Raw genomic sequence first — 14,714 nt, forward strand, 5'->3', positions numbered from 1 at the left:
TTTAAAATATTATTTTGATATTTAAAAAAGCGCTAAATAAATTAATGTATGTGTTTATAATTTATTTAATACTTTAGCTAATTATTCTTTTTAAAAACATAAAGTATTAAATTAATTGTAGAAGTAAAATGTTGTATAAACAAATATATGAATAAACTTCATAAAGAATGAATTCTATTTTTCAATTACGTTTTAGTTAAAAATAATCAAAATTAACATTTTAAAATTAACTTTGTTTATCTATTTTACATTTTTGTTAAAAATAATTAAAGCAAACTTTTTAAAATATATAAAATACTATATTAAAACTTTTAAAATTACTAACATGCAAACATACAAAAACGTAAAAGGTTAAAAGTTAGAGTAGAGACTATTCAAAATCTATGAGATTTGGACACCGTGTCTCTGTCAGATACATATATTGGACATTGACACTTGTACGACATTCGTATTAGATTTCCAACAATTCTAGCATGATTATAATATAATTTAAAAAAAAAATTAATTTTCTAAAACTCAAATTTATTATACAAAACTAGCGGGAACACAGGCACGTCAGTGCCTGTATATCCGCTTTTTTATTTTTATTATTTATATATATTTATGTTTAATATTAAAATTTATAAACAATATCAATATTAATAATATAAATTCATAGTAATTAAAATAAATATTAAATTATATGAGAAATAAATTATCTAAGTGCACAACTGATAATATTTTTATTAACATTTTACATTAATTTTTTTTATATTTATATTTTATTATTTTTAATATTAAATTTTGATTTGACTTAAAGTGTAATGCTAAACTTTTTAAGATTATCAAAATTAAGATTAAGGCTTAAAATAACGCAGATGGTAATGTTCATCAAGATCTTCTCATTTAAAGTTTAGAGTAACTTTCATGTTCATCAAACGCCTTATGCAACTTTTGTATATGGAAAGTTGTAAAATCTATGACCATAGATATTGAATCCGCATCTTCCATGGCAAAAAAGTTGAAAATATAATCCAAGATCCAAAAATTTCATATAAAAGAAACAAAAAAAACTCAAAAAAATTTCATTGCTTTGTTAGGTGTGTACTTTAGGAGTGCAATATCAAGGAAATTACTCGAATTAAACTAGAATTGAGAGATAATTGAATGTAAGTAAAAACTAAATTTTGCCTTAAATAAATATTTTCATACAAAAATATAAAAAAAAGAAAGCAATAGAAATAAAAATGTTCAAATCCTATAACAGTGAATGAAATGAAACTTTGGAACTTTTATAAAACTCTAAATCTGTACTAATTATCCCATTCATTTACATCTCAAACCCCAAGAGTCATTGAAACATTTCACCAATTTTATTCCCACACAGTTGACTTCCGCATCGTAATTTCCACCTAAGTGACGTGACTTCAATGACTACTTATAGTGAAGAACCTTCCAAAATTTCAAAACAACACCAAAAATCATTGAAACATTTCACCGATAAAATTGGGTTCCACATTGTAATCTCCACCTATTTTGACGACTATTACCACTGAAAAACCTTTTAGAACTTCAAAACCACATAGTATTTGAAAGACGAACAATGTAATTCTTTAACCAGTCACCACTATCCGTACTTCCTCCACCCCACCTCAGCAGCCAAATTTGGCAGAGAATCGCAACCTCCACCGTAACATCGTCATGTTTCTTGCCAAAAACGCTTCTCCGGATAGCCTAAACGAAATTGGATTCTGATTTTTCGGTATGATTTTGAATAACTATGACTGATGCAATGATATACACTGATAATGGAAGCGGTTATTATTTTTTAACTTAGCAACCGCTCCACAGGTTCAAACCCTTTCAACTTCTAGTAACCATTTATTTGAATTTGGCAACGCTCAATGACATTCAGTTTCAAAACCGTTCAACTTCTAATAACCATTTCGTGTGAAATAATAATAATAAAATCAACAATCATTAAATGAGAGAATAAAATAGAAATATTTTATTAATATATAGATAAAATAAGAAAAAAATATATACCAAAAACAATTACAAAAAGAGAAATCTCCTTTATAGATATAGAAGATATAGAATAAATATAGATATAAATTTTATTAAAAATAAAAAATAAATTATTTTGAACTAACATAAGAAACATTTTCTACTAAAAAAACTGAAATATTTTTATATATAAATTTTTATTGTCAATTTATATAATTTATAATATATATATCCGTATTCCTATTAATAATATTTTTATATATAAATTTTTATTGTTAATTTATATAATTTATAATATATATATCCGTATTCCTATTAATAATATATATATATATCCGTATTCCTATTAATGTATGTGTTACATAGTTTAAAATACTATAATGCAAATATCACGATCTGTACATGAAAGAACCAATATGCTGTTAAAGCTTGTATATTTAGATGATAAAAAAAATAAGAAAAAAAAGCTCATACTTTATAATTCATTTTTTGGCTCAAATCTTTACTGATAAACGTGCCGTTTAAATTAATACAATTTGTTTTATGCTTTCAATCTGGACCTCAATTTTATGCTTTCGACCAGCAACATGGGTCTTCTGGAAAAGAAATGGAAAATATTTAAAAAATGAAACAAAAAAGACCCAAAACTGCTGTTGTGTGTATTACATTTGCCAAGTAAGGAGCTAGGATACTGCTAGTTAAACAAAAGACATTAGTTATTGGCTATTGGTTTGTATCAACCTCTTTAACAGCAAGAGGTTCATACCACTGGGGACCAAATCCAGCTGCTTTTCTCGCAGCCTCATTAAATGGTGGCTTCAAGGGTCCTCTAAAATATGCTCTCACTATTGAATGAAACTTTGCTGTCACTTCATGTTCTTCATGTTTACTTTCACTTTCCTCTTCTTGCTCTGAGGCTGGATTCATAGACCTCTGGCATAGATACTTGAACCACTTCACTCCAGCAGCACAATGTGTAATCTCTTCTGGATAAACTACACTTTCTAGTAAATCTGCCGTAGTGTTATCACCGCTATTGCGAAATCGTGAGATTGTTGTAGGCAGCACATCAAGTCCTCTGGCCTGTTTCATACTCAATCAGGGGTACCTTTAGATCGATACAAGCAATAGCACAATTTTTATGAAATGTAGAATACTCGCGTCGTGCGAGTGACAATGCATCAAAATAACACAAACATTCTGTCATGTTTTGGGATGTATAATAGTTGAGGGAGGGAGCTTGCCTCACTCTGAGGTCAAGATATGCCCCAAGCCATAGTGGCACTAATATATGATCTACTATTAGAAGTTCACATCTAAGACCTTTTTAACAGGATTGTTGGATCCCCATTAGTTGACCCACAAACAATAACTTGTGATGATCACAACATGAACAGAGTTCATTGCAAGAGTTTTTATTACAGTAGCAATTTAACTTCTTACAGTTTTATTCTGAAATTGTAGTATTTTTCGCTCATCCAATGATAAGGCTGGAAAACCTCCAAGAAATAAGTTACTTCAGAAATGAGAACAGATGGAAACTCTTATATACAGCAATTAGTATAATGTAATGTTTTGAATGTAAGCAAGTGATTCCATTCAGGTCATCAAAACTGAAAACTAAACTCTGGCAAATTCCAATGCTAATAAAGTCGATTATCATATTGAATAATTGCAAGATTTTCCAACTATAATAACTGTAAACAACTTTTTAAAGAAACAATACAATAATTTACATTCAACTTTGTCTTTCTGAGTTAGCACCACAACAATGTAAGAAAAATGGTTTTCCCAAAGTTAACATATAAAGTCAATTTCATAAAGAAACAGTAACTCTTTATCTTCAAGAAGGAGAATAATGAAGAAAACGTGAATGACCCGATTAAATTAAGAAAGCCAAAAACAAAACAAAAAATTGTTAAAGATTTCCAGTGTTTTTCCCCTGCTACATGGACACTTTAAAATCAGAAAATACACCATGTGTGCAGTTAAAGCTTATGTAATTAACAAATTGCTCCAGGTCCCTGGGGACAAGAGACATCCCACCACAAAATAGTACTAAAATAACCTACTAGTTGCCAAAATGAGCGTGAATAAAACATGTTTGTAGCTTCAACTTTCCAAGCTTAAACAACAGAGATAAAAACCTTCCTAAAAATTGCCTTTGCACTTTTCCTATGAAAATCTAATTGCCACTTCGATCAGAAAACTTGTTCTTCTGTTCTCCACTAGGGAACCATTTCAGCAATACTAGTTAGTAGTAACTACAGTCAGCAGGATGGGAGAAACTGACCTCTTGCTTCAAGTATTAGGAAAATTATTTGCAAAATTACATGTGTTCAATTGCAGTTTTGCCTTTTAAGAACTATTTTGTAGTGCAATTTTCAAAAACTTAATTTTTGAGAGGGGGTGAAAGAGATAAAGTGGGGGAAAAGGACAAGGAAAAATTAGTAGCAGAAAACTGAAATTAAAAAGTCAAAATAACTTATAAATAATTGGTTTTTATTTTAAAAATTGAAAAAAGAAATATTATTTTTTGAGACATATTTCAAAAACTACTCTTATCAAACATATGTTTTTGTTTTCCAAAACAGAAAATGGTCATAAAAAAAAGCACTCCACATGTTCAGTTTTTTTTTTGTAAAAAATCAAAGCTTGTGACAGGCATAAAAATTGCAAGGATTGCTAAAGCACCCCGCAACCCCACCCCACAAAAAATCACAATCCACAAGTCCTGCATTAGTAAGCAACCCTCTCGATTTCCACAAGTGATACAAGGTTAATAACCTCAATTCGTCATGAATATAAAGCAAAACCATAAATAACAAAAGATGAGAATGGCAAAATAACTCAAAGACACACCTCATGGACACAATGTTCAATGGCTAATCGTGCTAACAAATCCTTGGAAGTAGCAGTGGCAGAATCCCAAAGGCCATCATGAGCCGGTAATGCTCCATAATAAGAACCAAGCTCCTCAAGTCGTGCAGCAAGAAGAGTGAAGTGCCGCCCTTCGTCCTGTGCTACCTTCACAAAATCTGTAAAGAACTCTCTAGGCATTGATTCTTGCTTGCCAAACCGGGCTATTATATCCTGCATGAATGTATCATAAGTAAAAATATTTGCCAATAAATGTTGGGGTGGCATATGAGAAAACTAAACTTCTTCCAAACAAACAATTAAAACACACTTAAGTTTAGTTCAGACCCTAAGAGTGATGAGTGTGATTATAATATTGAAATCAAGAAATAACTATTTTATCTTTATTAACTTTTCCTTAAATATAGATAAATCTCTTCTCCAATTCTCTTATCCACTAACACTACCATCATTCCATTTCCAGCCACCATTAAAATCCCAAACAATTTCACAAAATCCAGCACTTTAATCAGAAAATTTCCACCTTTACCTTGACAATCTTTGTCACTGTAAGGCAAGTTTAAAAAGGAGAGAAAATTGAACTGACCTACCTTGAGGTCTTATTAAATGACATTCACATCTACTCTACTTTGTAAAAGAACGCTCACCTACCCTAACATAGAATTAAAGAAGATCCCTCTAAAATTCGTGTATTCTTCATCTATATAGCCCAAATACCAATCTCTTCTCCAAAAATAACAAAAAACACTTGATGAAAAGAAAATTGGGAGAAACATAAAGAAAGAACGAGCACTTTGCTAAAAATACAAAGAACTTTGAGAGTCAAAGAATGCACAGTTGTAAAAGAAGTATTGTGGTGTCTATCATTAACAAGGTCAAGTCTGTTATTTTTACATGGTGTGGTGTGTCACTAGATAAACAAATGGGGGAGAGGTAAATGTTTGTTTAAAAACTAAAGGCGCTATAAGCAACATTTGAGAAGACTTTGGGAGAGGTAAGTGTAATTTTCTCTAAAAAATACTCCATTCAAATGAAACATTTCCTCTTCTTCTCTTCACAAACAAGTAATCTAGTATTTCTGTGGGTTTTTTTTTTCATTATCATTATCTTCTTTATTTATTTTTTCTCTCTGCATGAACAACTTCTTTTAGATGACTAAACAAGTAATCTCAATAGTTAATGAGAAAATATATGCAGTGTTAAAATATTGATTCTCTCATCAATGATGGGATAATTAGTTTACCCTCCTTTACTTTAGAAGAGCCAAATATGTACCATTAGAATTAAAGAGTTACAAGTATAACTCATTCTGTTCTATCATTTTTCAAAAACATGGAATGGAATCTTTGCTTGATTCCCTTTTAGAAAATATAAACAATGGAATAGCATTTCTATTCCAATTTATCCCTCCTCATTATAGTCCCATCCATGGGCTTCCACTATCAGCAACCGATTCAAATATACCCAAAAATAAAGTGTTCCATGCAAGCAAAGCATTTAAGCGCAAGTGAAGTTAAAGGATACAATTAACAATCCACAAATACCCAAGACAAGTCAATGGCCCAACTTTCAGTGTGAGTGAGGCTATGAACGATGGCTATTCTGCTCTGCAAGCTTCCCGCTTTGCCCAGCTTCGGCATCAGACCCGGCGCCACCAACTTCACCTGCCAACACAATATTCTATGCACGTAAGTGAAAGTGAGGCATTTCGTCGAACAGTAGAGAATGGAAGAAGCAGAATGGTGCAGACAGAGGATAGCCTTGCGGGGCGATCAGGGAGCGTAAGGTGGTCGCCGGCAGAAGGGTCGTAGGGTTCCGCCATGGCTCCATTGAGCCACCGAGTAGCCACCGAGTCGCCGAGTCGCGCCTTCTCGAAGGGGTCGGCGGTGTTGAGAACTCGGAGCGCCGCTTCCACTAAGGTTTCTTCTTGGTTGGGAACCATATCTTCTCTCCTTCTCGATTTGTTACGGTGCTCAAATTCTAAGCATTTCTTTGTTTCTTTAACAAAGTAAAAATAGGGAGAGCAAAAATTCTGAATGTCACTGCAGATTTGTTTATGAACCACAACACCAACTTACACAAACAATAAAACCAACTCACAACAACAAAACAAAAAATCAAAACATAATTAAGGATTTAGAGTTTCAATCTTTTTTATTATCTAAATTCACGATGACGGGTTTGAAATACAATTTTTTTACACACTTTAACGAGAACTTGAAACTACCCAAATTGATTAATTATATTGTTTTTTATGTGAAAACATGTAAACAGTGAAAGTAATAATAAAACCAAAATTAAATTAAAAAATATATAAATTTTGAAGATTGATAAAACAAATTTTTTTCAATAAAAATAATCAATTTTATTAAAGATTTAAAAAATCCTATCATGTGTTAGACAATTATAATCAAGAAGTTACTTGGATCAGTGAAATTAAACTAAAACAAGCAAAAACACAACATAAGAATAAATTTTATTATAATTATTATTGTTACATATTCAAGATATGATTTTTTTTTAGGCATGTAGCGAGAAGTTTGATCATTTAAATTTGTGTGTAAGAAAAATAAAACATTTCACAGGAGAGGTTTGTCTTTTGAATTTGTTGTCTTTCACATTCCTTCTATTTGTTAATTATTGTTTAGGGTTAATTATCAAGACTTTTTTTATAACTAAGTTAATAAGTATTATAAAAACAAAAACAATATTTTTTACTATTAATTGTACTATTTTTTGTTAAGTTTTAAATTTATATACTGCAAAATTCATTGTTAGTGTAAAAGTTTTAATTTTTACACCAACAGTGCATAAAAATGAGGGTTGATGAACTTCTGAAACAGCACCCAGAGGAAGAGGAAGAGGGTTATTGAGGAATGAGTCAGTCAACACACCAACGGCTCTATGATTTTGCAAAAATGGCTCTCATAAACATATTTGCTCACCCTTATGCCACGGTTCGTCAAGCTCTTTCATTCCATCCAATTAATTCTTCACTTCCTTCCCCATTCTTATTTTCACTCTCATTCATTTAAGGTGTGCGATTTGTATTGTGCTGATTCCGACGCTGATAAATGGGTCGACGCGCAAATTGGCCACTACATTGGAATTGGTAATCCTTCCCTTTCTTCCCTCCATGTCTCCTTGGAATTCGAATTCATTTTTCTTTTTGTTCTGTTGCTGCAGACGCGTCTTCGTCTGGGATAGAGCAAATGCGAGAAGCTTGGGAGAGTCACAGGAAATCTTACACTGCCCAGTTCTTCCAGGTTGACCCTTCCATGGTAGCCTTTCTTCTTCTCTGCGTTCAATTGTCTCTTCTGCCTTTAACTCTCACCACAGTGTGCGAGTAAATTTTCATAGGTTTTTTTTAGGAGGACTCCGCAGCTGCCTTTAATTCCTTGTTATTAACTCTCTGATATAAATCCTAAAAGGACATACAATAGTCAGAATGTGATTATAAGATCAGTTTATGAGACTCTTGGCAATAAGCATCTTAGGTTTTTTAAACTGCACATCTTGATTTTTGCTGTGGATGGTATGCTTGCGTGGTGAATATATGTGATAAAGTTAAGGTGTATGATTCAAATATTTTAATTCCTTATCTGTCACTTTTGGCCAGTGAGGCTCACACTCTGTGGTAAGTTGTTGAAACTTGAAACCCCTAGTGCCTTAGACTACCTTGAATTGAAGTAAAAGGAATTGTATTATATATTATTAGCATTGGTTTTATGTTTTCTTGTTTTTTGACAGGAAAACATAGAAACACATTTGGAGGAGAAAATCAATGTGGCTGATGTTGTCTGCTGTTTGCAGCATTTGCAGGTCCGACTTTAATTTTGTAAAGATGTTTTGAGTCATTGTATTTGCATGTCTGGGTATAGTTGCTGTTCAGCTTGTTTCGAGGGTGTCTTACTTTCTAACGCATTGTTTTTTATTTTGTATGATAAAATCCTATTAAAGAATAGGATAAGTAACCCAGTTAGAGTCTCAAGTCCTTTTGAAATATAATGTAGTCCTTTTAACATTTGTAATGATTATCTAATATCTCTTTAAATTTTGGGTTTTAGTTAATCTTTTGAGATTTTCCTGCTAGTCCTCTTCTGATAAACATCTCTAATGCAGTTGTGTTTTGAGACTGAAGAGAAAGCACGGAAACTACTGCATAATGTGTCATCTCTGCTGAAACCCGGGGGTTATTTTCTTGGTATTACTCCTGACTCATCTACCATATGGTATGGGAGTTATCAGAGACCTATGGTTTAGTTGCATTGTCTCTTATTTTTCCTTTTTCCTTTTCTTGGTTATTCTTTTTATTTGGTTTATTGGTGATGAAACTTCATTTGATTTATGAGATTTCTGAATTATGTCTTTTAGCTATGTTTTTTATTTCTTACAACCAAGTCCTTTGTTCTCCATCTTCTTCCACTCATTTATTTATTAATGTTTAGGTTCAGTTTCAAGCCAAATGCATTTATATTTATAATGGGATCCCTTTCTGTCCAGCAGAGAGAGGAAAAGGTAGAAGAATAGTCTAGTGGTTTCAGATGAAATGTAAAAAAAGTCTATAATCACAAATGATCTTATTTTGGTTAGACAATTTTGTTCATCCTCCTACATGCATTTGGTTTATCTATTTTCTATTTATGAATTGCACTTTCCTCCATTTTATACTTTTGAGCTTGGATTCTATTGGTTTTTGTCTTCATTGTTTTTCTGTTAATTCATATTATCCGCATGAGATCTTTATGCAGTAATAGACTAGATAAAATAACATTGTAGTTGTGTAGGGCTAAGTACCAGAGGAATGTTGAAGCCTATCACAACAAAAGCAGCAGCATGAAGCCAAACATCGTTCCCAACTGCATCCGGACTGAGAATTACATGATTACTTTTGAAGTTGAAGAAGAAAAGTACATATCTCAATCAATGAACTGCATATTGCTTATTCTTTTCTTTGGTTATCTTAGTTAAAATCATGTTGTTATTCATTCGAACCTATTCAACATTTTCAGGTTTCCGTTATTTGGAAAGAAGTACCAGCTAAAATTTGCAAATGACGTCTCTGCAGAAACCAATTGCTTGGTTCATTTTCCAAGTTTCATCAGGTTTTCATCTTCTATCTCATAAATCAAGATGGATGACTCGTGACTGTGAATTGTTGTGTTGTTTGGTGCCAATGTGAGCCGATGATGCTCTATGATTACCTAGCAAAATTGATTTTAAAAGGAAAAAGTTGATTGCCAATTTTTAAATGGATTTCTGTTTAAACTTCAAGTTTCAATCGTAAAGAAATTCCAAACACGCCAAAATTGACTCTATTCCCCGTGGAATGTAAAAATAAATCCATGAAAGGATGAAAGTATTTATAACTTTCTGTGCTTGTTTGGTTCATACGTCATATCTACAATTATGTTTTTTTAAATAAATCTGACGTTTTGCTTCATAAAACCTTAGGTTGGCCAGGGAAGCTGGTCTTGAGTATGTGGAGATTCAAAACTTGACAGAATTTTATGACGACAACAGGTTAGTTTCACATTCTCTGGTGGGGACTGATGAAACATCCTCCCAAATCCTTCAAATATGTTATTAGCATTTTTTGGAGTTTTTAAGAATATTTATTGAATATACGTTTTGTGATTGTTGCTTAAGAGCACAATTAGCTGGTCTGTTAACACACTATGTACCAAATCTCTTGGATTCGAGGGGAAGACTTGTTCCACGTTCATACGATGCGCTAGGTGATGCATTAATAATATGTTTTAATTATTTTTATTGCTTATTACTTTCTTGGTGTCACTTTCACCTATTATTTATGCAGATACTCAGATACTGTATTTTCCATCCCAATGTAGGTCTCTATACCACTTTTATATTTCAAAAGCCTGACCCAGAAATTGCACCTCCAGTTGCAACTCCATTAGTGCAAGATGCGATTTATAATCACGATGAGGTAACTCATATTTATAACTACTTTACCTTGATTTATCACTTTTACTTCGATCAATTTTGATTTTATGTCCAAGAATGTGCCCGGTGCCCTTTTCTTCTTCTTTTAATTCTATCACGGCAGTACCATATAATTTTCCCTTTTAACAATCTCTTAATTCTATCACGCAGCATAGAGGTTTTTTTTATAAAATTTATTTTTAGGAAGATGGCCTCTGCAAATTATGCATTGGCTCATTACGGACATTGTGAAAGCTAACATGCTCTACAAATATCATTTTCATATATTAAACCATGCTTACCTTTAACTATACTTGCAGGAAACATCAGTTTAAAATAAATGAAAAATAATAAGATTTTAATTAGTTTAATTGACATGTACTATGTATGTCTATATTGCCAACTAACTCAAAATCACCACTTATATAATTTTTAAAATACCTTCTATTATAAAGGTTAATAAACTCATTCTACGTATTAGTGATAGTATAATTTTGTCTACACCGTGAATGCATATTATTACTAGAAAATTGTTAAATAGAAACCAATTTTAGAGACTAAGTAACTAAATTAGATACTATTTTAGAGACTAAAAAAATTATTAGTTTCTAAATTAGTTTTTATTATTGATAAATAATTTCTAAATTAGTATCTAATTAGTTACCATACCAAGTTTAATTACCAATTATTTAGATTCTAAATTTGGTAGCAAATTTATTAATAATAGAGTTTAGTCTCTAAAATAGTATCTAATTTAGTCAATATAGCAACTAATTATTTTTTGTATCTAAAATTGGTTTCTATTTAATTATTTTCTTGTAGTGTATACTATTTAATTTTCATGATTAAAATGTTTAGTTACATATTTGGTCTTTTCTGTTGTGATCATTGTGTGATTTTACTTTTTTTGATCATTTTTGTTTGAATTTAATCTCCCAATTTTTTCAATTGGTATAATCAAATTTCTGTTAGTTTTTCTGTTCTTAAAGCCCTCAAACCTTTATTTTTCTACTAAAACATCTTAGGATTTATAACAGATTGGCCATAAATGATGCCTCGAAAGGTTGTTCAAAATTTTGAAATGCATATAATTTTGTTGAATGCGCAGAGTTTGAAGAGGATAAATTTTGAGATTTTCTGAATTTGAATGAAAGATGATGTTTTGATTAAAATGGTTCATAGTTTATGCAATTTATGTAGATTTGAGAAAAAAAAATGAAAATTTGAGATTTTTAAGAAAAAGAAAAGTAACAAAATGATCATGGCAATCAAGAAATTAGAAAACTGAATTTGAGAAATAAACTAATGAGAGACTAAAAGTGTACGTTAGTCATAGAAGTTACAATAGAAATGATCTATAATAAAGTGGTGGATGATGCTTTTTTTTTTTTTTATATTTCGAATACCAAACCAAAAAGTATAAATCTTTTAAAAACAAAATCAAAATGTGATTATGTTAGGAAAGTTGTTTTGAAAGTGGTACATTTGAGACTTGAAAACAAAAAGGTCATTATTGGTATTGATGAAAGAGGTGGTCTTATGCTACCTAACTTTCTCATGTACACTCAGAACTGACTTTCCTCAAGCCAAGCATACAAATCCTAAAGTGCTTCTCATTTCCATGGTCCACCTTTGTATATTATGCACCACTAATGACGTGCAAAAACTTCTTACTCTTGGATTTTGCTTTTCCCAATCCAAGTATTCTATTCTAAGGTTTTGTTTTGCTTTACCAAAAATACAACATTATTTTGCATCCATGTTGTTGTTACTTTTGTTTTTTGTATTCCTTAATTATGTATTAAGTTTTGATGTTATTCTTGAAGCAGGGAACCAGTTGTCGAGATGATGAAATAATAAATGGTCATGCAGAACCTGCTATTGGTCTGGGCAAGATAAGCGAACAGAAAGGGATATTAGGCCCAGGTCCAGCTGATTTACGTTTTCCAGAAGCACTTTGAATCTTCTCTTCTCCCCAAAGCTATATATAGCTTTAGGTAATTTTGTTGTATCTGATGCAACCAATATTTTATTGCCAAAGAAAAACGCAGTTAAGTTAGGTGTTTTCTTCCCTTTTAAAATTGTAAAGCTTAGGGTTCTACTTACAACTTAAGATTGTGTTAGGAGTAATGTACAAGTGTTTCTTCTGCTTTAATAATGAAAATAATTATCCTTAATAGTTCTACAAAATTTATATAAAATGTGCTAAATCAACTAATCCAAACATAAATCCTTACAGATTTAAATTAGTTTGGTACTCAATGATGAAGAAAAGGAAATTATGGCCTTATTATAATCGTAGTAATGTAATTTATTGGAAAGGAAGTTACTATTTTTATATTTTATTACGATAAGATAATATACCGAGCTAAAAGATTTAGTTAATTTGTTCTATTTTTTTCAACCACACATGCATAACTTTCATTCATACATGGGAATGCCTCAATATTATTTCATTTTTACTACAATAATGTTTTTTTTATATATATTTCATTTAATATAATTTTAATGTCGTCCTTGTATGTGTTTTCTTATTAACTGAATACAGATATAATTTTTTTAAAATAGCTCAATGTTTAACAAATTAAACTAAATTCCTTTGATTGATAATTTGTATTCAAAGTCTTGTCAAGTGAATAATCAAGTAATATTAAGTTTTGACAAATTTATTTGCCATGTGCTTACATAAAAAAATATTTAGATATTATACCGAGTTAAAAGATTTAGTTAATTTGTTCTATTTTTTTCAGCCACACATGCATAACTTTCATTCATACATGGGAATGCCTCAATATTATTTCATTTTTACTACAATAATGTTTTTTTTATATATTTTATTTAATATAATTTTCATGTTGTCCTTGTATGTGTTTTCTTATTAACTGAATACAGATATAATTTTTTTTTTAAAATAGCTCAATGTTTAACAAATTAAACTAAATTCCTTTGATTGATAATTTGTATTCAAAGTCTTGTCAAGTGAATACTCAAGTAATATTAAGTTTTGACAAATTTATTTGCCATGTGCTTACATAAAAAAATATTTAGATATTTTTTTATTTATATAAATGTAAAAATCAAATGCCATTAATATATTATCTGTAAAAAAACTCGTTATTGCATAATTCTAAATTTTAATTTTAACGTTTATCAACTTTTTTATGAGGATATTAATTAATGTCTTATAATTACAGAATTAAATTATGCAGAGTTTTATTTTATTCTTTTTCTATAACTTCATAAATTTACATGGTTGCTAGGCTAATATTAAAATAAAGGACAATTCCAAGAAAAAGCGTGTTAAAGAGTGACCTAGTTAGTCAAATCTAATCAAACATTGTCATCATGGAGCTGTAGGATAATCATTACAAACACTCATTAAAAATTAAAGCTAAAATGTATAATATTGTCTTATTCCGTAAGCAATTAATGAGTGAAACAACCTTAAGTTCCTTACATATATAATTTTGACTTCGCCTTGTGTACCTCAAAAATTACCAACTGTTTTTTTAGGACGATCAATATGAAATTTAAGGCAATAAACTTATACAAATTATCCAAATTATTTACCATTAATTTTAATACTATTTGAATAGCATGATTTAGTGTATGGAAGAAAGAGTTTGTTTTGTAATAATAAGAATAATTTACTTATTTTATAAATATTATATTAATTAAAGCTCTCACAAACTTTTTTTTTCACTTTTTACTTTTTTGATTTAATTCAAAAAAATTACTTTTCTTTTTCTCTCTTCCTTTCTTTAAGTTCTTTAAAACTATTGAAAAAAAATATTACCTTCAAATAAAAAAAATAAGGATTGTCTCAATTTTCAATGGTCTAAAAATAAGGCATTTTTTTACCGCTCACTTTATAACATGATAAAAATTATCATTTAAAAAAG

General features: G+C 30.3%; 2 protein-coding genes across 3 annotated transcripts; one reads left to right on the forward strand and one right to left on the reverse strand.

Moving 5' to 3' along the window:
* Positions 1–2,436: 2,436 nt before the first annotated feature.
* LOC137821612 (uncharacterized) lies at positions 2,437–6,991 on the reverse strand. Its single transcript, XM_068626293.1, has 4 exons — positions 6,617–6,991; positions 6,411–6,530; positions 4,849–5,079; positions 2,437–3,069 (listed from the first exon to the last, which is right to left on the reverse strand). The coding sequence occupies exons 1-4, from the start codon at positions 6,806–6,808 to the stop codon at positions 2,710–2,712; spliced, it is 903 nt and encodes a 300-aa protein (XP_068482394.1). The 5' UTR covers positions 6,809–6,991; the 3' UTR covers positions 2,437–2,709.
* A 469-nt stretch (positions 6,992–7,460) lies between these two features.
* On the forward strand, positions 7,461–12,989 carry LOC137821950 (mRNA cap guanine-N7 methyltransferase 2). 2 transcript variants are annotated; one of them, XM_068626771.1, is made up of 11 exons: positions 7,461–7,823; positions 7,903–7,978; positions 8,053–8,147; positions 8,617–8,688; positions 8,989–9,098; positions 9,654–9,776; positions 9,879–9,971; positions 10,321–10,389; positions 10,516–10,604; positions 10,719–10,816; positions 12,639–12,989. In XM_068626771.1, the coding sequence occupies exons 1-11, from the start codon at positions 7,743–7,745 to the stop codon at positions 12,771–12,773; spliced, it is 1,041 nt and encodes a 346-aa protein (XP_068482872.1). In that variant the 5' UTR covers positions 7,461–7,742; the 3' UTR covers positions 12,774–12,989. The 2 variants fall into 2 exon arrangements, with proteins under 2 accessions (XP_068482872.1, XP_068482873.1); XM_068626772.1 differs by having other exon boundaries at positions 12,642–12,989.
* Positions 12,990–14,714: the final 1,725 nt, after the last annotated feature.

Source organism: Phaseolus vulgaris, chromosome 9 (assembly GCF_000499845.2).
Source record: "Phaseolus vulgaris cultivar G19833 chromosome 9, P. vulgaris v2.0, whole genome shotgun sequence".
NCBI classification, from domain to species: Eukaryota; Viridiplantae; Streptophyta; class Magnoliopsida; order Fabales; family Fabaceae; genus Phaseolus; species Phaseolus vulgaris.

What these genes read in the sequence shown, in the direction of transcription:
- LOC137821950 (XM_068626771.1), top strand. Translation starts at nt 7,743, where the DNA reads ATGAGTCAGTCAACACACCAACGGCTCTATGATTTTGCAAAAATGGCT. An exon ending in TGGCCACTACATTGGAATTG is followed by an intron (nt 7,979 to 8,052) that starts GTAATCCTTCCC and finishes CTGTTGCTGCAG; the next exon opens with ACGCGTCTTCGTCTGGGATA. An exon ending in GCTGTTTGCAGCATTTGCAG is followed by an intron (nt 8,689 to 8,988) that starts GTCCGACTTTAA and finishes TCTCTAATGCAG; the next exon opens with TTGTGTTTTGAGACTGAAGA.
- LOC137821612 (XM_068626293.1), bottom strand. Translation starts at nt 6,808, where the DNA reads ATGGTTCCCAACCAAGAAGAAACCTTAGTGGAAGCGGCGCTCCGAGTT. An exon ending in GCCCCGCAAGGCTATCCTCT is followed by an intron (nt 6,531 to 6,616) that starts GTCTGCACCATT and finishes TTGTGTTGGCAG; the next exon opens with GTGAAGTTGGTGGCGCCGGG. An exon ending in TTGAACATTGTGTCCATGAG is followed by an intron (nt 3,070 to 4,848) that starts GTGTGTCTTTGA and finishes AGTATGAAACAG; the next exon opens with GCCAGAGGACTTGATGTGCT.